Source organism: Gigantopelta aegis, chromosome 12, assembly GCF_016097555.1.
Source record: "Gigantopelta aegis isolate Gae_Host chromosome 12, Gae_host_genome, whole genome shotgun sequence".
Taxonomy (NCBI): Eukaryota; Metazoa; Mollusca; class Gastropoda; order Neomphalida; family Peltospiridae; genus Gigantopelta; species Gigantopelta aegis.
Window position 1 is genome coordinate 26,657,671 of NC_054710.1, and position 26,641 is coordinate 26,684,311.

General features: G+C 36.4%; 1 protein-coding gene across 3 annotated transcripts; it reads left to right on the forward strand.

The window, feature by feature from the left end:
* The first annotated feature begins 1,350 nt into the window (after window positions 1-1,350).
* LOC121386747 (serine/threonine-protein kinase pim-3-like) lies at window positions 1,351-24,321 on the forward strand. 3 transcript variants are annotated; one of them, XM_041517746.1, is made up of 6 exons: window positions 1,352-1,760; window positions 2,746-2,885; window positions 4,796-4,843; window positions 10,935-11,295; window positions 18,869-19,045; window positions 21,163-24,320. In XM_041517746.1, the coding sequence occupies exons 1-6, from the start codon at window positions 1,673-1,675 to the stop codon at window positions 21,756-21,758; spliced, it is 1,410 nt and encodes a 469-aa protein (XP_041373680.1). In that variant the 5' UTR covers window positions 1,352-1,672; the 3' UTR covers window positions 21,759-24,320. The 3 variants fall into 3 exon arrangements, with proteins under 3 accessions (XP_041373681.1, XP_041373680.1, XP_041373682.1); XM_041517748.1 differs by lacking the exon at window positions 21,163-24,320 and adding an exon at window positions 20,817-21,094 and having other exon boundaries at window positions 1,357-1,760; XM_041517747.1 differs by lacking the exon at window positions 4,796-4,843 and having other exon boundaries at window positions 1,351-1,760; window positions 21,163-24,321.
* Window positions 24,322-26,641: the final 2,320 nt, after the last annotated feature.

The window sequence follows — 26,641 nt, forward strand, 5'->3', positions numbered from 1 at the left end:
AAATATGTGAATAATTATGTATTAAATAACGTATAAATGTGTAAATTAATGTCAGTATGCAAATGACACAATTATGTAATGTTCATGGAAATTTCGAAAAGTGTAACATTATAAAAAATTATAAAAGCTACTGAATATGTTCATGTACACTACTGCATTAAACAAGTTTTCCATTCTGGGGCCATCCATAAAGTACGTATGCAAAAAATATGAAGTTTTTACACATTCACACACACACACACACACATTTTTAAAATGTATTTTATTTACTTTTTATAATTTTATTTCTTTGTCCTAGCACAAAAATAAATATTAATATAAAAATATAAACAAGTATACGTCGTACATTTGTGTCTAACACTACCTTACGAGGACGTAAAATGGGACCGTTTTGAATAAATGCTAACAATACTAATAAATGCTAATAATACTAATGGAAATGATAATGACAATTTTTGCAATCACACACACACACACACACACACACGCAAATAAAGAAATAACAAAGTAAACTACAAAGTACGCTACTGAAAATCAATTAACGCTGTTGTGGCATTTCAAGGTATTTCCTTGCAGTAAAAAACCCAACACCAGTATGAAAATGTAGACTAAATTAGGTTATAAAGCAACACGTTATGAAATAATTCTATTGTTCACCACATACCATCACATTAGATAATGAAAAACAAATGTACCGCTTGTTCATTACTCATCTTTACGTTGATCTGACGGTGCTAACACAAAATTATCCCATTTGTTGACCTGGTTGACCTGGAATATTAAAGGTCACTTCCGTCCTAGATGAGTACCAAGTTGCATGCCTTTTCTATTATTATATATTTGACTTTGAAAATGTAAGTTCTTTAATTACTTTGTATAATATCTACATTTGACATTTTATTGCAACTTCATAAACCAGTTCAGAGATTTAAAATGTTTAATTAATTAAACATCAATTATTTCAAGTCAGTTTTCAAATTTATATGTTTGAGTTCAGTGTAGGGAAAACGCTTGTTACGCCTTGTAACAATATAGGCTACGTGTTAGTGGTTATCATTATTTTTATTTTATTATTTTCTTTTCTTTTTCTTTTCTTCTTTGACAACAGCAATATTTTCAGGGGTTTGTATGTAGGCTAGTGTGTGCTAAGAGGGTTTTTGAGGGGTATATTGTGGTATATTGACAATATTTACATTATCCTGTCATCAAGTGCCTATGCTTCCTGGGTGTGTTAATACGTTCCTTAGCCTATATCAGTTTTATTAGTAAACGTTAACATAATCGGCAATAGGAATTGATTTGGTATATTAGAACCTGCACACTAGTCTCTCAATGACGTCATTGGTCTCTTCGGATGACGTCATATTGTCAGACTAACTTTTTCGTTCTTAGAGTTTCGTTTGCTGGCAACTTGACACTTGTTCTACGTTCATGGCATTAAGCATGAACACTGTGATATGCAGACTGACTCATTTCTTAATCAGTTGGCGGTGAAACTCTCCAAATACAGAAGTAAGGGCACGAAATACGCATTTCCAGAGATATAGACTCGTCCGGTGCTCGCCATTTTACCCGGAACACGAGTCGGTGACAGTTGTTTTAGCAGTCATTCTTTTCAATATTCTCCAAAGAAGGTGATCCGGCTAATACCAGTTATGACATGTAGACCATAATGGGAGGAATATTAAGAAGGTGTTGCACCCATGATGAACAACGACGTCGGCAGCAGCCATACAAGTTGGCTCCTGTCTCCTCCAAAGGTAGGCGTGGCTAGTCTCTCTCTCTCTCTCTCTCTCTCTCTCTCTCTCTCTCTCTCTCTCTCTCTCTCTCTCTCTCTCTCTCTCTCTCTCTCTCTCTCTCTCTCACCGATCACCGCCTCTTTGACTCTGTCCTACTGTCTTTGTCTGTCTGGCAGTCTGTGGTAAAGCGGTCGGTCTTGGATCATTTGGAGTGTCATTTGGGCTATTCCTCGTTTCAGCCAGTGCACCACGGCTGGCATATCAAAGGCCGTGGTATATGCTATTCTGGCTATGGATTGGTACATATAAAAGACACCTTGCTACTAATGGAAAAATGTAGCGGGTTTCCTCCTCTAAGATAATATGTCAAAATGACCAACTGTTTGACATCCAATAGCTGATGATTAATAAATCAATGTGCTTTAGTGATGTCGTTAAAAAAAAAAAAAATAATAATAATAATAAAAAGAAAAAAAGACACCTAAATCTGTCGCCAAAATTTGTGCCATTCATTTCCGGAGCACTTCGGGTGATTACGTATTATCCGGTATGATTCGGGTGATTACGGAATTTAAGTTTTATTTAACGACGCCACTAGAGCACATTGATTTTTTTATCTTATCATCGGCTATTGGACGTCAAACATATAGTCATTCTGACACTGTTTTTTTTTTTAGAGGAAACCCGCTGTCGCCACAGGCAGCAAGGGATCTTTTAGTTGCGCTTCCCACAGGCAGGATAGCACAAACCATGGCCTTTGTTGAACCAGTTATGGATCACTGGTCGGTGCAAGTGGTTTACATCTACCCATTGAGCCTTGCGGAGCACTCACTCAGGGTTTGGAATCTGTATCTGGATTAAAAATTCCATGCCTTGACTGGGATCCGAACCCAGTACCTACCAGCCTGTAGACCGATAGCCTAACGATGACGCCACCATTGCCGGACATATTTTTACTTAGTGAAAAACCCCACCCAAAAACCCCTTTTTTTTCTTCTTTTTTTAGCTCAGTCAGTGTCAAAGTCATCACACAATCAGCACATAGTGCAACACGATCCCGATGAAGCCTACCATATTGGTCATCTCCTGGGTAAAGGTTATTTCGGCACAGTCCACTCGGCCACCCGAAAATGCGACGGACTTCCAGTAAGTCAGTGGCGGATCCAGAAAATCCATTTGGGGGGGAAGGGGATGACATGAGATGGAATGCCAATGGAACTTTGGGGGAGGTTTGGAGGGGATCGTAAAAAAATGAAAATTAATATATACTAAAATTACAACTGTCGCAAAATATGGGGGGGGGGGGGGGGGCGTTAGCCTGAGGTTAAAAATTAAACATTTGCGGGCACCAAATAGACAATAACACCCGCAAATCTAAAAATTCCATATGGTTATGTCCATTGTCAACTGAATCGTTTTTCTACAGAACTAATTGTATATTTGTCATTTCTTGAAAAAAATACCTTACCTTAAACAATGCTTTGGGACACACACACACACACACACACACACACACACACACACATATATACACTCAACCTCCCCCCCCCCCCCCCCCCCACACACACACACACTCACCCACCCTCCAATGTGCATACTACGCCAGTGGTTCTGAATTTCTGAATGTGGAATTGTATCATGAATCGGGACTGTAAATTTGGTATTTCACACGCATTTCTATATACATTGTAGATATGTTACCTATTTAATGTACCACATATGGTGAAACTTGTAGACCCATAGGTTACATATTGAGAGCGTAGAACCTTCCAAATGTCCGTCTAGCTCTCTTACAGTCATAGTAGGCAACTCGTGCTAAGCTTGGTCTCTGAATGTAAAGTAGCAAAACATTCAAACTTGTATGTAAAAAAACATGTGACAGCAGGAATGAGTGCAAAGCGTGCAGTGTGCGTTGCATATGTTTTTACTCACAATTTTGCTTTGTTTCCCTAAAAATATCACACGTCACAGTGTAGACCACACCCCACATAATTTCCTCTGTGTATGGGTGTGGGTCCGTGTGGGTCTGTGTGGGTGTGGGTGAGGGTGTGTGTGTGTGTGTCGGGGGGGGGGGGGATATATATTCATCGTGTATATGTACTGAAGTACTAATCAAAATTATACCCAGGTGATTTTCCAGTCTTATATATTAGTTATGAAAATCCCTGGAATAAAAACCATAAAAAAATTTCAGTATTATCATGACCTGTTATGGTATTCAAACAACTGGTAGAAAAAATTACAGTAAATGGCCTGTTATAGATAGAAATATGAGATTTTACTGCAAAACATATGTAATTTGGAACAGACTAAAACAACCAGATTGATATTGATTAAAGCTGACAGGTGAAATCACAAGTATTAAGCTAAGCAGAGGGTTGGTCTCAGGTGTGTTCAATATCAAACTGGGTGTTATAGTCTGTTTCAAATTACATATGTTTTACAGTAAAATTATAAATACATCTCATATTTCTATCTATAATAGGTCATTTGTTGTCATTTTTGGTACCGGTTGTTGCAATACCATAACAGGTCATGATAATACTGAAACATTGTTTATGGTTTTTATTCCAGGTAGTTTTATAACTAATATGTAAGACTGGAAAATTACCTGGGTATAATTTTGATTAGTACTTTAGACACAAACTTATCAGGGCGCTGTCCAGAGTGTAACTACACCATAAAATTAAAGGAGGCGGGATTAGCTCAGGCAGTTGAGTGCTCGCTTAAGGTGCTCGCGTCACAGGATCGAACCACCTCGGTTTCTATCCATTCAGCTGATTGGGTTGTTGATTTTTTTTCGTTCCAACCACTGCGCCCCAACTGGAAAAAGGTCGTGGTATGTGTTTTCCTGTCTGTGGGAAAATGCATATAAAAGATCCCTTTCCGCATTAGGAAAAATGTAGCGGGTTTCCTCATGACTACGTGTTAGAATTACCAAATGCTTTACATCCAATAGCCGATGATTAATTAATCAATGTGCTTCAGTGGTGTCGTTAAACAAAAAAAACCCACTATAAATTAAAGAACTAGTCTTTAGTGTTTCGTTATTTCAGGTCGCATTAAAATCCATCAAACGACAAAAGATCAAACGTTGGGGAAAGGTAAGTTAACGTTCATTCTTTTTCATCCAGCAATGGCGAACACCCAGAAATTATCTCCCCCTTAGAGGTCGCGTCGTCACTATACACCCTAGAGTCTCGCTTTAAACAGCTGTTCAGTGGTGTGATTTGAAGCCACTGGTCGTATAAAATTACTTGTCCACCTCTGTACGAACAGTAAAAGTGGTCATATTTTTTTAGACGATGATGCATTGCACAAAGATTGTCTGGACTGCATAACGGATCTAGTATATGACAAAATACAATAACAACAAAAAAAAAAAAAAAGAGTGAATCGCTGAAAAACGAGGCGTTTGTATGTCATTGCCAAAAACCTATCCATTATCGGTGTGTGGATTTAAAACAAAATTAATTATTTATATATTATTTGAATAAAATCTAGTTGAAATATTATATTTTCTTCCTTGTATGTATGCTATGTGGACATTTGTTTATTTGTGTGTTTTGTTCACTGCTTTTTGGTGAGGGGGAGGGTTTAGGTGAGTTGTCCTACCCCCCCCCCCCCCCCCATGGCATTGATCATGTTTGTTGTCGATTATTTAATTAATTAATTAATGTATTTTTAATCAATAATTTCAGACTAAAAGAATTTTTTTTTTCAGAAACAACACTATTTTTTATTTATGTACAAGGCCAGCGGAGTGTATTTGAAAGTGGGGATGGGGTGGGGGTACTTATAGTGCGTTGTTTGTTAAAAGGCTGTGGTGTGTGTGAGAGACAGAGAGACAGAGACAGAGAGATGTGTGTATACATGTATTTGAGGGCCCGAACCTGTTGTTGGGGGTTCGGAGACATGCTCACCCAGAATAAGTTTAAATATCAGATGTTAACATAGGGCCTATGACATCTCCAGACTTTTGAGAACAGTAACAGGAAAAAAAGAGGAGACCATGGCCCTGTCGGCCCTCACCTCTTCCACAGCCCCTAATACACAATTTGAAGAAGAAGAAAATAATAGTTTGAGACATGCAAATAGCATGCATACAATATAAACAGAATAGTGATATGTGGAGTGCCCATTGAGGTACAAAAACAATTGTTTCTTGAAACCGACCCTACCTGAAAAAAAGGCTTACCCTGATTATTTTCCCCCAGTTTTTTTAAATTTAAACAGAGTACAGATGTAGTTTTTGTGTTGTTGTTTTTTTTAAAGTTTAGACTGGCCCTACCTAATATTTTTTAATCAGGTTCCCACAATTTTGTTTAGGTACAAGGCAGAATAAAATTTTCTTTTCTTCATTTGTTAAACTCTACATTTGATTATTCCTTTGTTAATCTATCTATAGGGAGCCTATTAGTTGGATATCTCTTTTGTAAGCTGTAATATGTATGTAGGATGCATTTTCTTTTTATACTAAGCATATCTGAAATTACTGACAAAAACACTACCAAAGGATGCTGTGATGGTGGTTTAAACAAATAACTCCAATGAAAGTGAAAATCCTGAAATTAAAGTAATTGGTAGGAGTAGCCTGTGTGGTGGCCATGGGTTTACCTTGTTGGTGAGTCAGTATCTATGCCAAGTGTCAAAACCATGGGTCAAAATTATGAAGGCTGTTTTTCTGAAACACATGTTTAACACTAACTTTAAAATGTGCTGAGATGTTGTAAAAATATGTTAATTTCTTTTCATTACTGGTTATTCTAAAGAGACTGCGGAGCTTGTTTTGCAATGTGAGATTTGATTAAATACTTGAGGCATAACAGAACTAACTGTTTTGTTTTTGCTACTGACCCAAAAACAAACTAACCATAACAAAATACTTTCCAAATTATAATCTAGAATTTATTTACATAAATATCCTGAAACTGGAAATTTTAATATTTGTTCAAAAAATAAATTTCTTTTTTTTCTTTCTTTCTTTTTTTGGAGAGGGGGGGGGGGGGGGGGTCTCTTTTTATTCTTTGTCTTTTTTTTTTATTATTGCCTAACTGGACTATTTTGGACAAATGTAGTAAAATCCCAACATTTTATTCTCCAGTGTCTGTTTAAGCCTATAACAGTTTATAATACTTTTACTTTTTGGGGGAGTATGTTGACTACATTGTGATAAATTCTAGCATGGCATTGAAAAAACCCACACTGTTGGACTGAAAATATAAATACCAGATAGGTATTGTTTATGTACAGTTTATCAAAAACATGTACATGCTAAGCAAGTAACTCATCATACATTGAACATGAAACAAGCCATGTGTGAATACTGCATGTAATGCATCTCTTGAAATTAATGTAATTAGTGTTAATTGGTGTTGTACCTATATTCACTTTAAACTATTAGTAAACCATAAGTGTACTTTTATATATAGTCATAATTATTTCTTGCTGCATCTGGTTTTAGAAATCCACATTTGTAAAATAGCAGTATTTTGTTTCTTTAATTTATAATTTATTACTCTTGCAGCCTTTGGAGAGAAAAAATAGTATAATGTCTAAAGCAGTTTTCAATTGCTGTTAATTTCATTATCAGTGGAAATCATGGAAAGTCATGAATTTTCTTGGTAAATAAGTGTATGAACCATGATAAAGATTATTTACATTGGACTTTTCTTAATATAAGTACTGAAAAGTATCAAATTTAGATACCGGTAGGTCAAATAGATTTATGTTAAAACAGGCTCAGTGAAATCAGAATTCCTATCAGATTATGTCATTTTTTACACACAAATTAAATTATTTACATTAACAAATTATAAATATTGAAAAACAATACCACTATCATTTCTAATTTCATGTAAATGTGTATGAAAAAGCATTGTTATATTTTTACTTACATGTGAAAAAAATAAAAATTAAGAACAAAAACACTATATATTTAATATTTTAAATTTCCTATTTATTTTTCATCATTTGTGAATTTAATATTTATTTCTGTAATTATATATGTATGTTATTGATTTTTTTAAATTTATTACATGTATACATATAAACATTTTTTTTGTTTTGTATTTTACATTGAATATATATATATATATATATATATATATTTATTTATTTATTTATTTATTTATTTTGTTTGGGTTGGGTTGGGTTGGGTTTGGGTGGGTTTTTTTTTATTTCATTGAAATAATTTATTAAAAATAATTGTTGACAAATTTGGTTGAATTTACTCTACTCTGCAAACGAATAATTTGTGGTTTTAAACACGTATATCTTCATATTAAATCGCGATAACAAACATTGAATAGTAAATGAATGAATGAATGTTTAACGACACTCCAGCACGAAAAATACATCGGCTACTGGGTGTCAAACTATGGTAAACAAATAACATTGAATAGAACCCGGAAGTAAACAGCTAAGAATGGAACGTGGCGTTTTACAAATTAAAACTTTATTAAATGCTGTTACCGTTTTTTTATTGCAAACACTCAAGTATTATCAGTCAAATATGTACACATTTAATGGTTTTTGCATGGTGGATATATGATAGAAAATTGTCATGTCATGTCATGTCATAGGGTTTTACGTGCACATTCAGAACAAGCTGTTGTAGCGCACGCCTGTCGTGGGCACAAGAGCCGGCCTTGGCCGGCTCCTCCGTCCATGACAGGAAAGGTGGGGGGGGGGGGGGGGGGGGAGAGGAGGGACCGCCTGCAGTGGCAGGTGCAAGGGAGCACCAGCAGCCCGATCAAATCGGTAGCAGGCGGGTGGGGGTGGTGGTGGTGCTATGGAATTTGAATGGAGCAGTTAAATGCCAAAGAGAAAAGGGTGCGCAATTTTGATTGAGGGAATTTGGCGCAATTTTGAACGGTCGGTCGAAAGGTAAATGGCCGAGCTAATATAGGTTTTGATATTAGTGAATCGAGAGTAGCTCGTTAATTTTAGACCTTTACGATGCTGTGGTGTCTCCCTAGGTTGCCCATAGGGCCCTTATAAAGGGCCTGACCGCTTCTGGTCGAGGCATCACAAAGTACAAAGTTATTACAAACAGCAATAGAAAATTGTAAGAACGGTAGGGAGTAGCCTACGTGGTTGGGGAAAACCCACGATTTAGCTGGACATTATTTTGTTCTGTTTTTATTCTTCCATTTTATTTTTTTTACTACCAACTGCGGAATTTCGTAGATTTTTATTATTTACTTTAATTTTTAGCCGTTCTACGCTTTAGTCACATACATGCTCACAATTAGGTCGGGAATAATAGAGTGGATATACCGATCGGTGCTTTACGACAATACAAATTTAGAAAAAGGAATGGTGTATAGTGCACCAGCGCCACCTGTCGGAAAGTCTCTGATTGTCCGCACACACACACACACACACACACACACACACACACTAAGGGTGACTATTGCGGTCAGTTATACTATTACAATAGGATTGCGATAGTTAAACTACTATTGTGATAGTATTGCAATAGTGATAGTACTATTGCAGTAGTATTGCAATAGCCTTGTGAATTGTTAAATCGCTTGATAATAGTAATATAAATATACGTATGTTTGTGTTTGTGTGTATGTTTGTGTTTGTACTTAATTATTTGTAATAATGTCACAAGGTAGTGAAATGATATATAATAAATTTATAATATAAAACCCCATATTGTTGTTATGCTTTATTTTCTATGGTGTCCAATGTTTTTGTAGAAAGATCAACTTATTATTAGACTCTTTATTTATGGTTTCGAATGTTTCTGCAGAAAAATAAAATTGTTAAGGTTTCCAATGTTTGTGTAGAAAAATTAACTGACCACGTGTTTTGACTTTAATTGCGATCACTGTGCAGTGACAATATCGCCGGCTGCTGAAAACACTATCTGAGGGTACCGACGTAGCAGGGACGCAGAGTTACTTCTTTGCAGTGATGGATAACGATGAATATCTTTGATTATTTTTACTCCACAAGATCAAAGGATTTTCCTATGCATACTATCGAAACTATCGATAGTGGAGCAAACAATTGCGATAGTTATCGATAGTTGAATTAACTATCGATGCATTGCTATCGAGACACTAACTATCGCAATATATCGATAGTTTGATGTACTGTTACACCACTAACACAAACACACTGGCTGCGAACCATGTACCTATCAGCCTGTAGTCCGATGGCTTAACCACTGCGCCACCGAGGCCGGTTTCGTTTGTCTTAAACGTGAACTGTTGCTGTAATTACAAATCGTGTTTACAGTCAATTGTGGGCAACTCTTTTGATGGTTGGTTACATGCTCACAATACCGATAGGGCATTGATTTCAGATCGCACAATTCATATCTACCTTTTTTAAAATGTTATTTATTTTAACACATAATATTAATATCGACACATAGAGATATTTTTCCATATAAACGTCTACGTTGGGACCAAAACATATATCGACACAAACATACTATCGACACAAACGTAATATCGACTCAAACGTATCGACTCGACCGAGACATGCTAGTTAATACACGTTTTTGCCGTGACCTGCCATCGATATCGACACAAGCGATATATTGACTCAAGCACGTTCGGTACAACGGTGCTCGACTGTGTGTGTGTGCGTGTGTGTGTGTGTGTGTGTGTGTGTGTGTATATATGATGTATAACTATATAAAACCATCGCTGCTGCTAAAAATGGGGGGGGGGGGGGCACATGTGATTCTACGTCACGATATACGTCAACGAGCGTAGAATTCTGCTGTCCGAAGCTTGGTTGAATGTGGGTGCTATCGGGTTTCTTTCTGTAGTGTGTGTATTAGTGATTAATATGTGGATTTGTTTTAATCACGAAACTCGATGTAAAGGTATTTGACGTCAAACATAGGATTGTTGTGGTATTAGAGAGGGAATCTTTGACTACTCTTTGTTGGGCAGCGATTGTGAAGAAAAAAAAAATACATAGCTTGGTCTCTGACTGTAATGAGAGCATCATAACCTTCCAAATGTCCTTCTAGCTCTCTTACAGTCAGAGTACTCGGGCTAGGTCTCTGACTGTAATGAGAGAGTCATAACCTTCCAAATGTCCGTCTAGCTCCCTTACAGTCAAAATACTCTGGCTAGGTCTCTGACTGTAATGAGAGCGTCATAACCTTCCAAATATCCGTTTAGCTCTCTTACAGTCATAGTAATCTGGATTGTGTTTCAGATGAACGGTCGGACGGTCCCTCTAGAAGTCTGTCTGCTCAGCAGCGTGCAGAACGTGCGTGGCGTCATCAGACTGCTCGACTTCTACGGAGACTCCTGCTGCTACGTCATGGTCATGGAGAGACCGGAAGGCGCCATGTCGCTGTGCAACTACATAGAAGTGCATGGCGACCTCAGTGAGCTCAAGGCAAGACACTTCTTCTACCAGTTAGTGGTAGCGGTCAGCGAGATCGAGAAGAGCGGCGTCATGCACGGGGACATTAAGGCGGAGAACGTTCTCATTGACAGGGACGAGCGGGTTAAGCTCATCGACTTCGGCTCGGCGGAGTTCGTGCGCCAAGGGTACTACCATGCATTCCGGGGTGAGCAACGAGCTGGCGCAGACACCATTTTGTTTAACCGGCGCCTTATTTTGTTTTTGACCGGCGGCTTATTCGCCGGCGTCATTTACAAATGACGCCGGCAAATATCAAATAATTTTGATTTCTGCGGTCATTGCTGCGCCAAGGACCGCCGGCATGAAACCACTGCGGCAGGGCCACGGCGTTATCCGCACACCAAGGCATACATGCGGCTCTGAGATTCGTGGCGCCGATCAAAAACCGTAGCCCGCAAAGGCAGTGTGCGGCCAGCTTAAGTATACAGTTGTGATTCCCTGTACATATTGTAACGATTTCGCTTTCTCAGCACGTGCCCACTTATAGACCGGTGCGAAAATCGAATGTCTTGCTGGGTTCGGCTACCCCTTTCGGTCGTAGACTTCCAAAATTACATTTCAATATGTAAACTCATGATTAACCTTTCTCACTAACTAATAAAATAATCACATAAGTCGTCTTTTTTCAGTGTTTATTTAAGGGTTTCAATAAATCATAAAAATCAATTACAGTTAACCAGCAAAATAATTAAGATTTTAATATATTTCATGAATGACAGAGATCCAGGTTATATAACAGTTATTCAAATTTCCCGCAACTCAGCCACCATTCAATTCCCCGCCAATAAAACAATAAGAATCCCAATATAGATTACCATTTGTTTATTCTAAGAGAATGAAAATCAATCCCAAACATCGAAAACGTACCTAAACATTCATTCCCACTCGTGAAACCACAAGATTCCCAAACGTGGAATACTTGAAAGTTTACGAGACGGAAATAGTATTTCCTTCACTCAATTCCTCTCTCTGAAATTCCAATAATCTCCTTTCAAAAATATTTTAGTAACCTCTCAAGTGTCAATACAAAATATACCTAACAATAATTTTAAGGTTTACGGTAATGCAATGCGAGACGGTGACAACTAACACAAATACACTACCATTTGGTTAATGAATTACACAATAAATAAATAGCTTATCATTGTCGGTTCTCACATACTAAATCTAAAAACAATTTGGAATATTAACAGAGTGAGAGAGAGCCATTCAAAATCTACACATAAAATAACACAATCAACATAAACACATGTTGTACCTGTGGTTGAACAATCAGAAGTGAGTAAACGGATGGACAAATCTAGCATTAATACATGGAATGGCTCTCATTGGTCCAAATTAATGACATGACATTAATCGGACATGACGATTGGTTAACCTATCCAAACAATTCTTCGTAGAAATAACGAAGATTAACGACAAACTTAATTATAGCCGAATATTGCCGAAAATTATACATCGCTACAACAAAAATTACGTAAATAAAATAAACAATTCTAACTTAATTATCTTCTCAAACGGTATCCCAAAATACAATATAACATTATTATGTTTTAACCCCTCCCCAAATATTACATAACGCGATATTAACTATACAATCCAAGCCTAAACATTACAATATTATATGGTCTCATGCCACTGTTTGGAAAATCAATGGATCTGAATGATCGTTCCTGTAACTTACCCATCAATAATCTGATTCATAGAATGGCTGATTAAAGTGCTAATAGTGTGCTAGAAGATGTTAGTATAAGAAGTACAAAAACCAAGAATAAAATTAAGAAACCAAACATAAGTAGAAAAAGGACAGACAACGAATCAGGTTATTCAGGAAAGTAATGGAAATATACAGATTTGTTACAATATTTTAAAAAGAAAAAAAAATGAAATGAATTGACTACATATATCGGTAACCAGGTTTTTGAAAACAAAATGTTCCATGTGGCGTCGGGGCGGGACGAATCCCAGTGGTAAAGCGCCCTCGGATGGAACAAGGTATGTTCGAGTTAAACTTCCACCAGAAATCAAAAGTTTGCCTTATTCTATGAAATTTAAGACAGTTGAAGGTGTTGAATTTTTCCGTGTTCTGCATGACAACCAACTTAAGGTGTGTTACATCTGTATGTCAGACAGTCGTGTCATTCGGAATTGCCCTAACATCGTTTGCCATTTTTCAAAGGAAAAGGGACATTATGTTAAAGACTATAATAAAACCTTTCTGTGTGATGGATGTGGGAATAAGGAGGAAGAGGAGTGCGTGTGCAGTGTACATGATGATGACAATGAATATATTGATGATGATGATGATGATGATAGTGATGATATGAATGTTGAGTCGCAGGAGAGCCAGGTTACAGTCACGGGACAGCAGGAACGTCATGTTGAGGAGAAAAGTTCTCAGAACAAGATTACACCTGTCATGAACAAAGACAAGCTACAGAAAAGGCCAAGTGTGATGGCGACTGGAAACGTTGAGTGTACGGGAGGAATATCAGCTGAGAGTAGTGTTAAGAAGGACGCGGACACCATGGAAACAACAATTGACAACACGCAACAGAGGAGGGCTTTCGCGTCGGTCACGCTTAGTTAAACGCCCGGCTGATGACTCGATTTGGAGTGTGGTCACGACGAGAAAACAAAAGAGACAAGCTGCGATTGCTAAAAGTGGACGATAGTGTGAATAAGCGAAGAATGAATGAGAGTGAGAATGTTGTAAGCTTTAAAATCTTTTAAATGGATTGTATTATGAATTTCTTTTTATTTACAATGTTGTTATTGTCTTTAAATGTTAATGGGTTGAGGGATATTGATAAGTTGAATTCAGTGTTTGCAACTATTAAAAGTAGACATGCTAATTTTATTTTTCTTCAAGAAACATTTTGGGATGATAATTTTATTGAGAGATATAAGCATTTATGGGATGGGAAAATATTTTATAATAATTGTCCATATAAAAATAGAAGGGGTGTGGCTATATTGATATCTAAGGAATGTCCATATGATTTTACTTTTAATAGTTCTGAAATTGAAGGCAGAATTTTAAAAATTAATGCAAACATTGATAATGATATATACAGTTTTATTAATGTGTATGCGCCAAATAATATTGATGAAAAAGTTCTCTTTTTTTCAAAGAATTAAATAACTTTATAGATTTAAAAAATACTATAATGGCTGGAGATTGTAATGATATATTTGATCCTTCTTTAGATCTTGGAACTAATAATAATACTTTTAATTTTAAAAGTAGTACTGTATTACAGTCTATTCTTGATAAGTTTAACCTGATAGATATTTGGCTTTATAGAAATCCTCACAAGAGAGAGTTTAATCGGACACAAATTGTTCAAAGTGTTCTAAAACAGTCTAGGATAGATTTCTTTTTACTCTCTAGCAATATTTTACATTTTGTTGTTAATTCATACATATCTTATACCACCTTTAGTGATCATAATATTGTGTCTCTTAAGTTGGATTTTTCTCGTGTGGAGAGGGGTCAAGGTATTTGGATTTTTAATAATGAGTTATTGAATGATGAACTTTTTTTGTAATTCGAGTTCTAATGTTATAGATAATGCTTGTGACTGTCCTTTGTTTCAGACAGAGCCTCTTGTATGGTGGGATAATTTAAAATTTAAAATGAAAAAATGTGCAACATATTTTGCTATTAATAATCGTAAATTAGCCAATGAAAAATATTATTTTGTTCAAAATGCTTTAAAACGGGAATATTCTAAATTAGCTTTAAATAAACAACATGATTTAACATATTTACACATTTTACAAGAAAAATTAAAGTTAATGGAACAATCTAAATGTAATGGTGCTATTTTAAGATCAAAAGTGCAATGGAATTTTGAGTCTGATAAAAATACAACGTTTTTTCTTAGTTTAGGAAAATCAAAACAAGAATCAAATTCAATTAAAGAACGTAATACAATTAATGGATTATCTAGGAAAACAGAAGACATACGTGCATGTGCACATGACGTTTATTCTAAATTATATACCAAAGAAGATATAGATGTAGTTAAAGAAGAAGAAGTTTTAGATTTAATTTCGAATAAAATAACTGAATTTGAAAGTGAAACTTGTGATAATGATATATCGATTGAAGAATTAACAAAAGCATTGAAAGGTATGAAAAGGAATAAATCACCAGGTACGGATGGCCTTACTGTTGAGTTTTATCTTAAATTTTGGGAGAAATTAAAATCTTGTTTTCATAAAGTTGTTATGTCAATTCAAAATTTATCACGTAGTATGAAAAAAAAAGGAATTATCAGTCTTTTTATAAGAAAAAAGGACATAAAACTAATCTTAAAAACTTTTGGCCAATAAGTCTTTTAAATGTTGATTATAAAATTATATCCAAAGTTCTCGCAAATCGTTTAAAATTAGTTATGTCATCTATTATTTCTCCTGAACAAACGTGTTGTGTTCCGGGTAGGGATATAGTTGATAATATTATGTCAGTCCGTGATGTTATTGATTTTGTAGATAACCAGGAAGGTTTTATGTTTAAAATAGATCAAGAAAAGGCGTTTGATAGGGTATCGCATAGTTTTATAGTCAAAGTTTTGAATAAATTTAATTTTGGTGATAAATTTATTTCTTGGATTAAAATACTATATAATGATATTATAAGTAGTGTTAAAATTAATGGTCATTTAACGCCTTTCTTTCCTGTTACTAGAGGTATGGACAGGGATGTCCAATTTTGATGATGCTCTATGTAATTGTTGCTGAACCTTCAAATAGCTTGTTAAAAAGTCAACAACAAATTAATTGAATAAAATTAAATAATGAATTTAATTCTTTATTATTTCAACATGCTGATGATACTACTATCACTGTACAAGATGCTCAGTCTGTTGAGATGGTTTTTCACACTGTCAATTATTTTTGTCTTGCTACGGGTGCAAAAGTAAATATTGAAAAATCAGAAGTACTTTGTCTTGATAAAGCCGCGGAAAAAGATTTGTCATTTAACACTCCTGTTGCTGTTAATAAAGATTGTGTTTAAATTCTTGGCATTTATTTAGGTTCAAATAAAGCATTGTGCGAAAGATTGCAATGGAAAATAAAAATTGAATAATTAAATTCATTGATTAACATGTGGAAACAAAGAAAACTTACATTAAATGGTAAAGCGACAGTGTGGAATACCTTATTAACTTCTAGATTATGGTATATAATTAGCGCAATTCATGTTCCTAGGTGGGTTGAACAAGAAATTCAGAAGTTGATTTGTAAATTTATGTGGGATGATAAAATACCATTAATAAAATATTCGACTATTATTGGGAATAAAAGTTCAGGTGGGCTTAATATTCAAGATATTTCTTTTTAAAGAAAATTGCTTTTCGTATTAAATTATTAAACAAATATTTTAATAATGATTTCAGTTCTGTTTGGAAACATACAATGTCTGAATTTCTTGGTAAATACATGATTATGAACTTATCTTTTAATATTTTTAATATAGTTTTTGATGAACCTGCTTTGGCTAACATTAACCCTTTTTATGCGGAGGTTTTGTTGGCATGGGACAACATTTCAAAGCGTGAATGCTTTTTCTCTATAGATTTAGATCAAATATTATATTAGCCAATATTTCATAATCCATTTATTAATTACAAAAATAAACTATTATTCTTTAATTCTTTTATTGAAAGTAGTATTATAACGGTGGCTGATATTGCATATGAAGTTGTAACAGGATTTTTTCCTGTATCTGCAATTGTTGAAATTATTAAAGAAAAACATCCTGATATGTCAGCAGAAGAGATTGCTACTGCTTATAAAGTAATTCTAAGCTCGCTTCCTGATAAATGGAAACAGCTTATTGTAAAGAATATTAAAAGTTCATCACAAGTTAAAGATTTGTTTTTGATTAATAATAATGAAACTATCAATGTAAGTAAATTTACTGTTAAATTAATATATTCTATATTAATTTCCCAACATTTTAAAATACCTTCTTGTTTAGAAAAATGGCATGATTCGGGTTTTGTCATAGATTGGAAGCCAGTTTGGAAAATTATACACTATTGTGATAAGACTTCGGAATTTGTTGACTTAGATTTTAAGATAGCACATAACATTATATTCACATATTCCAAATTATTTAAATACGGTAAAGTAGCATCTAGCCAGTGTCCTGTTTGTTTTAAACAAGAAGAAGATATATGTCATTTATTGTTGTATGGTGATGAACTTTATGATTTAATTTCTATTTTTCATGAAATATGTATTTATATGTTTATGGATAATGTTTTTTCTTTAGAAATACAAAATTGCTTAAATGAATTCATCAATGCTTTGCTCTCAATATATAGAATATCAGTTTTCAAGAGACGTTTAATAGCGGAATCAAGGGGTGTAAATATTAATATTGTTAAGTTTTTTAAGCATTATATGCGTCAGTACTTCTTAATACTTTTCAATCAATATCGCTTTAAAAATAGATTTTCTGCATTTATTAATAAATATATTAAAAATAATATTTGTCTTGATCTAAATAATGATGGATTAGTTTTTAAATACCCACTTGAAAACTGATATTTATATTTAGTATTTTTCTTTAAAATGTCATATTATCTTATAAGATCAATATCCCTCAATTTTCTTTTAATGTTTGCGAGTGTTTGTGTGAATGTGTGTGAGTTCGTGATAAATGTGTGAGTGGTTCTATGCGAGAGTATGTGCGTGGATATGTGTGAATCTTTTTATTATTTTTATTTGTAAATTTTATGTATATGTGCAATATTGAGTTTCACAAATAAAAATATTTAAAAAAAAAGCACCCGCTCGATGCGCGGTCGGTCTGGGATCGAGCCCCGTCGGTAGATGCCAGTGCACCACGACTGGTATAACAAAGGCCGTGGTATGTAAAACACTGTCTGTGGGATGGTGCATATAAAGTATCCCTTGCTGCTATTCGAAAAGAGTAGTTCATGATGTGGCGACAGCGGGTTTCCTCTTTCAATATCTGTGTGGCCCTTAACCATATGTCTGACGCCATATTACCGTAAATAAAATGTGTTGAGTGCGTCGTTAAATAAAACATTTCTTTCTTTTTCTTTGTTGTTCAGTTATTAAGAGGGTTATCGGGTAGTAAAGGTAGCGGATCTTTTTCTTTCTATCTTTCTATCACATCTCTTTAATGATTTCTTTGTTTTTCTTTCTTGCTTTCTTCCTTTTTTCTATCATTAATGATTTCTTTCTATCTTTCTCTTTTTCTTTCTTTCTGTCTCTCTTTCTTTATTTATTTCCCTATTTATTTATTTACCTACCTACCTACCTACCTATCTATCTATCTATCTCTCTATCTATATATGTATTTAACTATCTATCTTTGATTGATAATTTTATTCTGTCTTCCTTTTTTTTCTATCAGTAATGATTTCTTTCTTTCTCTTTTTCTTTCTCTCTTTCTTTATTCATTTATTTCCCTATTTATTTATTTATTTATTTATTTATCTATCATTGATGATTTTACTCTTTATTTATTTTATTTTTTTTCTTTCTTTCTTTCTTTCTTTATTTCGCACAGGAACCCCTTTTTGAAATACAGGCCGTTCCACGGACCTCCCGCCACAGTTTGGTCGTTAGGTGTCTTGCTGTACGCGATTGTTTGTGGTGACGTGCCTTCCCACACAGATAGACAGATCGTGATTGATTGATTGATTGATTTATTTATTTATTTCCCACAGGAACTCGGCGTTATCGTCCCCCGGAATGGCTGGAATACAAGCGGTTCTACGGACCTCCCGCCACAGTGTGGTCGCTAGGTGTCTTGCTGTACGCTATGGTGTGCGGTGACGTGCCTTTCCACTCACCCAGACAGATCTCTAAAGCAGTCCTTGTCTTCCGCGTCTCAGTATCGCGAGGTATGTGTAAAGAAAGGAAATGTTTTACTTAGCGACGCACACAGCACATTTTATTTATGGTTATATGGCGTCCGCACCGGCCTTGGTTGCGTAGTAGTTAGGCCATCGGTCTACAGGCTGGTTAGTACTGGGTTCGGATCCCAGTCGAGGCATGGGATTTTTAATCCAGATACCGACTCCAAACCCTGAGTGAGTGCTCCGCAAGGCTCAATGGGTAGGTGTAAACCACTTGCACCGACCAGTGATCCATAACTGGTTCAACAAAGGCCATGGTTTGTGCTATCCTGCCTGTGGGAAGCGCAAATAAAAGATCCCTTGCTGCTAATCGGAAAGAGTAGCCCATGTAGTGGCGACAGCGGGTTGCCTCTCAAAATCTGTGTGGTCCTTAACCATATGTCTGACGCCATATAACCGTAAATAAAATGTGTTGAGTGCGTCGTTAAATAAAACATTTCTTTTTTTATATGGTGTCCGCCATATGGTTACGGTCACACAAATATTGAGAGAGAAGACCCGCTGTCGCCACTTCATTTGCTACTCTTTTCGATTAGCAGCAAGGGATCTTTTATAGCACATACCACGGCCTTTGATATACCAGTCGTGGTGCACTGGCTGGAACGAGAAATAGTCCAATGGGCCCACCGACTGGGGTCGATCTCACACCGACCACGCATCGAACGAGCACCTTACCACTAGGCTACGTCTAGCCCCCCCCCCCCCCCCCTTTTGTAATAAGTCTTGTCAATAAGTGTGATCAACATTGTACCTCAGGCGCGGTTCTAGGATTTGTTACAGGTGGGTCTGCCTGCAACTGCTTAATGACGAGTTTTCTTTTTGCGTAGTCGGTCTCTGGATTAAAAATCCCATGTCTCGACTGGGATCCGAACCCAGTACCTACAAGCCTGTAGACCGATGGCCTAACCACGACACCACCGAGGCCAGTTCTCTTTTGTAATAAGTCGTTTCAGTAAGCAGGGCTCGAACTTAAGAATTTGTCTCCCACGGCAATTTTTAAAAGAATTGCCATGGGTGAAACAGCCCATCGACGGCAATTTTGAGCCTGCCTGTGGCATTTTTTTAAAGTGACATTTGCAGAAAATAAACATGATTGAAAGGTTATTTTGCTGTATGTAGACATATTTCAAATGTTAAAATGTTAAATATTGGCATATTATGTACACCAGGTGTATATATTTTGCCACTGTTGAGGCAATTTATAACTCAGCGACGGCAATTGCCGTTGGTGCCGCCGTTAAATTCGAGCCCTGAGTAAGTGTGATCAACATTGTACGGCAGGCGCGGTTCTAGGAATTGTTATAGGTGGGTCTAACTACTTAAGTGTGAATTATATAGTAGCGGTGAATGCAGAGGGGAAGAAGAGGTTCCTGTACCTTCAACAACAACAACAACAAAAAAGGAAGGGTAAACATTTTCCCATCCCCATCATTAATATCATTGTATTTCAGGGGCGGGACGTAACTCAGTGCGAAAACGCTCGCTTGACGCGCGATCGGTCTAGGATCGATCCCCGTCGGTGGGCCTATTGGGCTATTTCTTGCTCTAGCGAGTGCACCACGACTGGTATATCAAAGGCCGTGGTAAGTGCTATCCTGTCTGTGGGATGGTGCCTATAAAAGACCCCTTGCTACTAACGGAAAGATGTAGCGGGTTTCGTCTCCATATGTTTGACATCCAGTAGCCGATGATTAATAAATCAATATGCTCTAGTGGTGTCGTTAAGCAAAACAAACTTTCTTTCATTGTATTTCAGAGTTCAGAGATCTCGTGCAACAGTGTCTGGATATTTCTCCCAGGAGACGCCCGACTTTCAGGATGATTCTCAATCACCCGTGGTTGAACACGCGTGAGACCAGGAGATGGTCACTACCATCACATCTATAGCAATTTACCACAGCAATCGGCAGTGCCGTGGAGACTGCCGTGGTGGTTTCAATTTTGTACGGCATTTCCATTTTGTGTGTGATGTTTCTTAATGGCAACACAAAATGCTGTGGGAAATATCATGAAGACTATTAAATTTAATCTCTTTTTTTTCTTTTCTTTTTTTTTTGCCGTGGCCATTTCTTCATTACCATGATTGTCATCATCATGATCAGCATCAGCATCACAACATCACAACAACAACATTAAAATCATCAGTAGCGTCATCAGTAGCATCATCGGCAGCATCACCAGCACCAACATTAACATCATCAGTAGCATCGTCAGTAGCATCAACGGCAGCAGCAACATTAACATCATCAGTAGCATCATCAGTAGCATCATCGGCAGCATCACCAGCAGCAACATTAACATCATCAGTAGCATCATCGGTAGCATCACCAGCAGCAACATTAACATCATAAGTAGCATCATCGGCAGCATCATCAGCAGCAATATTAACATCATCAGTAGCATCATCAGTAGCATCATCTGCAGCATCACCAGCAGCAACATTAACATCATCAGTAGTGTCGCCAGCATCAACAACATTAACATCATCAGTAGCATCGGCAGGATCACCAGCAGCAACAACATTAACATCATCAGTAGCATCGTCACCAGCAGCAACATTAACATCATCAGTAGCATCATCAGTAGCATCGTCAGCATTACCAGCAGCAACATTAACATTACCAGTAGCATCATCAGTAGCGTCGACGTCGGTTGCTCAGCGGTTACATGTTCACGTGTTATGTGGTTTGAAAGATAGGAACGGAATGCAGTCATGACTTCAGAGTTTCCATCAAAATCACTAGTGACATCACTGTAACATCACTGTAACATCACTGTAACATCACTGTAACATCACTGTAACATCACTAGTAACATCACTGTAACATCACTAGTAACATCACTGTAACATCACTGTAACATCACTGTAACATCACTGTAACATCACTGTAACATCACTAGTAACATCACTGTAACATCACTGTAACATCACTAGTAACATCACTGTAACATCACTGTAACATCACTGTAACATCACTGTAACATCACTGTAACATCACTGTAACATCACTAGTAACATCACTGTAACATCACTGTAACATCACTAGTAACATCACTGTAACATCACTGTAACATCACTGTAACATCCGACTCGACTCTGTGTATCTTCTCATAAGATCATTGTAATGTTTTAAGGCTGAGAGGGGAGAGGGTGTTACAGACCCGAGGGAACCTGAGAGAGTGGTGGAATAGCCTCCCCTCCTACCCACCCCCACACACGCGCACACACACGCACACACACACACACACACACAGACACACACACACACACACACAGACACACACACACTCACTCACACACGCACACACGCACACTCACACACACACACACACTCACAAACACACACACACACACACACACACACACACACACGCACTTGCATACACACACACGCTCCACGACAAAAATGTATTTTGTCTTATATAGATAAAGATAAATCATATGGTTTGTGTCCCCCACTCTACCCCACTAGAGTCTGTGCCTACCCCACTCCAGTCATCGTTCATATGGGCCTGTATTATGTAGTGGAGTTTCACCAAAACAAAAGAAGAAAAATCATGTGCAAGTCAAAATAGGGTATAGCACCAGACACCAGTTGGTTGTGCATCGTTTTGGAAAATAGCCTCTAAACGTCTGCAATAAACATTTTGAAAGATTTCAGGGATCTTTCATTCATTTAATTCTGATGGAACAACAGATGCACCAGGGAGATGTGTTGTTTGAATGAATCGTGCATTTTAAAATAAAAGCATGAAAATTGGCAAACACATACTACACATCATAGAGATTAATTTTAAGACTGGAGGCATTCTCAATATGACCTTCAAAATGGCCGCCATGTCAATTTCGCTATATAAAATCATGGTCAAAATAACCCTAAATAATATTTTAACGTTATTTTATGTTTAACTACTTCCATGAATGAACCTCTAGAATTAAAGACATAATTAGAACATTGACCTCAAATGACCTTTAGAGGTCATATCTGGGTCATATTGAGAATGCCTCCAATCTTTAAAATATTATCTATGATGTCTAGTATGTGTATGCAAAGTCTCTTGCTTTTATCAAAAAGTGCACTATTCTGTCATTTTTGTACACATATCCTCTGGACTATATACAGTTATAATGTCCTCAAGTTTCTCAGACGCTCTGATATCTAGACACCAAACGCTGGAGCAGAAGGGATACTGTTTGATAAAAAAAATTAAAAAAAAATCACTTTGACTTTGCATGTAACATAAATAAAAGTGCCTTGCTGGCCCATAGCACAGTTGTACTTTAAAACAGTATAAACAAATTTATAGGTCCAGGTCAAGGTGTGTATGATCATGGTCGAAGGTGAAAGTTAGACAATATTCATAAAAGCTGTTTCACAGCACTCAATTTGGCACATACATGTATGTACTCTTAAGTATGTACAAATCATTATAATGTACAACTTACCAAACATTTGAAATCCTATACCCGGTGATAATAAATCAATGTGCTCTAGTGGTGTTAGTAAACAAAACAAACTTACTTCTTTTTTTTTCCACTGGCGTCGTTAAACAAAACAAAATTACAACTGTTTCTTTTAATGGATTGCTTTGATAAGGACTCAGGCTTTGGAGACATTTCGTGACAATAAAAATTGCTAAAAAATGTACTGGAGTTGTTTCTCTTCGGTCGGTAGTAGGTATGGCCATATTCCATTAATTCTGTGTAGTAAATTCTGAAATTCGAGCAAAAACGATAGAGATATTCGGGCAAAATTAGTTGTCCTGAAACCTTTTCACCATTCTACCCACACTATTAAACGATAGAGATATTCGGGCAAAATGAGTTGTCCTGAAACCTTTTCACCATTCTACCCACACTATCAGTTGAAATCCTTGTAAAAATGCGTAGTGATTTCTTTGCAAACCCTATATCAGGCCCGTAAAAGCTAAGGTCCACCTTTTTCTTCAGTTTTTAAAATTGCACAAATAGCTAGTTGACTTGTTGACTTTTGTAACTCTCCCATAAAACTAAATTTTCTTGTCTTCGTCATTTACGAATCCCCTTATCAAACCTGCAGTGTAGATGATTCAGAACTAATCTGGCAAAAAAAAATAAAAAAAATGAACGTACATTTAGCAAAAATGTATAATTGTACTTTCTGCTATATTGATGAACTCGTAGCATTCGATAATTACACCCCTGCGCGTGCTGTAACCTCACCGTGGTGCAGGGATGTAACATTCTCTTTGAGAATGGCCAATACAGCACAAATTGAAGTTTAGAGTAAAATTCGGTGTCCGTAAAATTCTGTGATATTTGTATTTGTATTTTTGGCACAGTTCTTTACACTGTTTTTCTTTAAACCTTGAATTTTTATATTGATGTTGATCATCACTTTATTTATTTGCATTATCATAGTTTGACACCCAATAGCCGATGTATTTTTCGTGCTGGGGTGTCGTTAAACATTCATTCATTCATTCATTCATTCATTCGATAATTACATAACAATGACAGCAGTTCACCTTCCACTGATTTATTAACCAAAGTTAGAAATAAAGGTTAACAACAGAAAGTAATCCTGTTAGATCAGGTCATAGGTTTTAACGTGCACATTCAGAACAAGCTGTTGTAGCACACGCCTGTTATAGGCGCAGGTGTCGACATTCGCCGGCTCCTCCGTCCAGAACAGGAAAAGGTTTCGGGTGGGTGGCAGAGGGTTGGTCTTGGTGCTCTTGAATTTGAAAAGGTCCCATAGGATTAAGGACAATTAGAAAATGTTGCGTACTTTCTTGAAGGTAATTCTCAAGTACTTCAAAATGTTTTATAGGCAACATGTAGATGTCATTTTGATGATATGACGCATCGGTGACAAAAATGAAATGGGATGCTATACCTTATGCAATACATTTTTTTGAAAATGTCTGAGGACTACACCTGTACTCTTAACTGGGGCTGCATGTGTTGGCGGTGATTGGTGATGATACATTTTTTTATGAACGTAATTAATGTGATTCGTTTTTCATAAATATGTTCATTATTAAAGGAATTGATCATTGTTCTGAGGTGTACATACCTTTTCTGTTACTAAGGTTATAATAAGCAATTTCCGAAAATATTTAACATGTACCTCGGGTTAATACACCGGGTCAATACCTTTAACTCCTATTGTGTACTAGAATTTCATTATCTTGAGAAATAAAACCCCACATAAATACAATCTACAAAATAATCGAAAATCGTTGTTTTAAATTATCAATTTTTAAGTTCCAGATGCCAGGAAAACACGTTTTAGACTTCCAGAGATTTACATTTTTCCGGGGGAGTATGGTCCTGGATCCCAATACAAAGTTCAGGCGCTTCGCGCACTCAAGCAGGACCCTCTGTAAACCGGAATTCCCTCAAAACCAGGCGAGTTCCTTTTCAAAAATCTCTAGAAACCGGCCATTTGTTTTAGTAGCGATGGTGTCCGGTTTAGAGGGGTTTCCCTATAACGATGTAGAGATGGTGATCAGTTTTTTCCAAGAACAAAAAAAGAAATGTTTTATTTAACGACGAACTCAACACATTTTATTTACGGTTATATGGCGTCAAACATATGGCTAAGGAAGGAAATGTTTTATTTAACGACGCACTCAACACATTTTATTTACGGTTATATGGCTTCAGACATATGGTTAAGGACCACAGGTATTGAGAGAGGAAACCTGCTCTCGCCACTGCATGGGCTACTCTTTTCGATTAGCAGCAAGGGATCTTTTATATGCACCATCCCAAAGACAGGATAGTATATACCACAGCCTATGTTACACCAGTTGTGGAGCACTCGCTGGAACGAGCAATAGCCCAGTGGGCCAAACGATGGGGCTTTCGAGAACAAGTCATTGGTGATGAAGCCATTCTCCAGTTTCTCTAGCACATCTAAAATTCCTACACAATGACGGATAGCGCAAATCAACCTTTGAAGCCCAGTGGTAACGCGCTTGCTTGATGCGTGGATGCTATCCTGCGGAATGGTGCATATAAAAGGTCCCTTGCTGCATTAGAAAAAAACGTAGCGGATTTCCTATCATGACTACTTGTCAGAATTACCAAATGTTTGACATCCACTGGCCAATGATTAGTTAATCAATATGCTCCAGTGGTGTCGTTAAACAAAACAAACTTGTAAAAAAAAAATTAATCCGAAGATAAATTTCATTGAACATTTTGTTCAGTTTCGAGTCACGGTTCGCTGAGCAAGTTTCAGAGATCGCTGCACAATTTTTAAACATTAAACAGTTTTTATTTGACCAGAAATATCGCTAATCAAGATTTTGAAAACAAAATATTTCCTGCCTACCTATATTGCCACAGGCCCCATATATCATCTACATATCTGACTTAAGTAAATGGCTTTTCTTTTCAGTGATAACAAACATAGGCTTTCCCATTTGTTCATATATGTGCTACTATATATATAGATAGGATTTTATATTGCGGGAGAGGAGAACTACATTGTCTATATTTACATTATAGGGTGAAAGAAAAATATATTACTCAAGATGTTATCGACTAACAGAGATTTTTTAATGATTGTAATTACATATCAAATATAT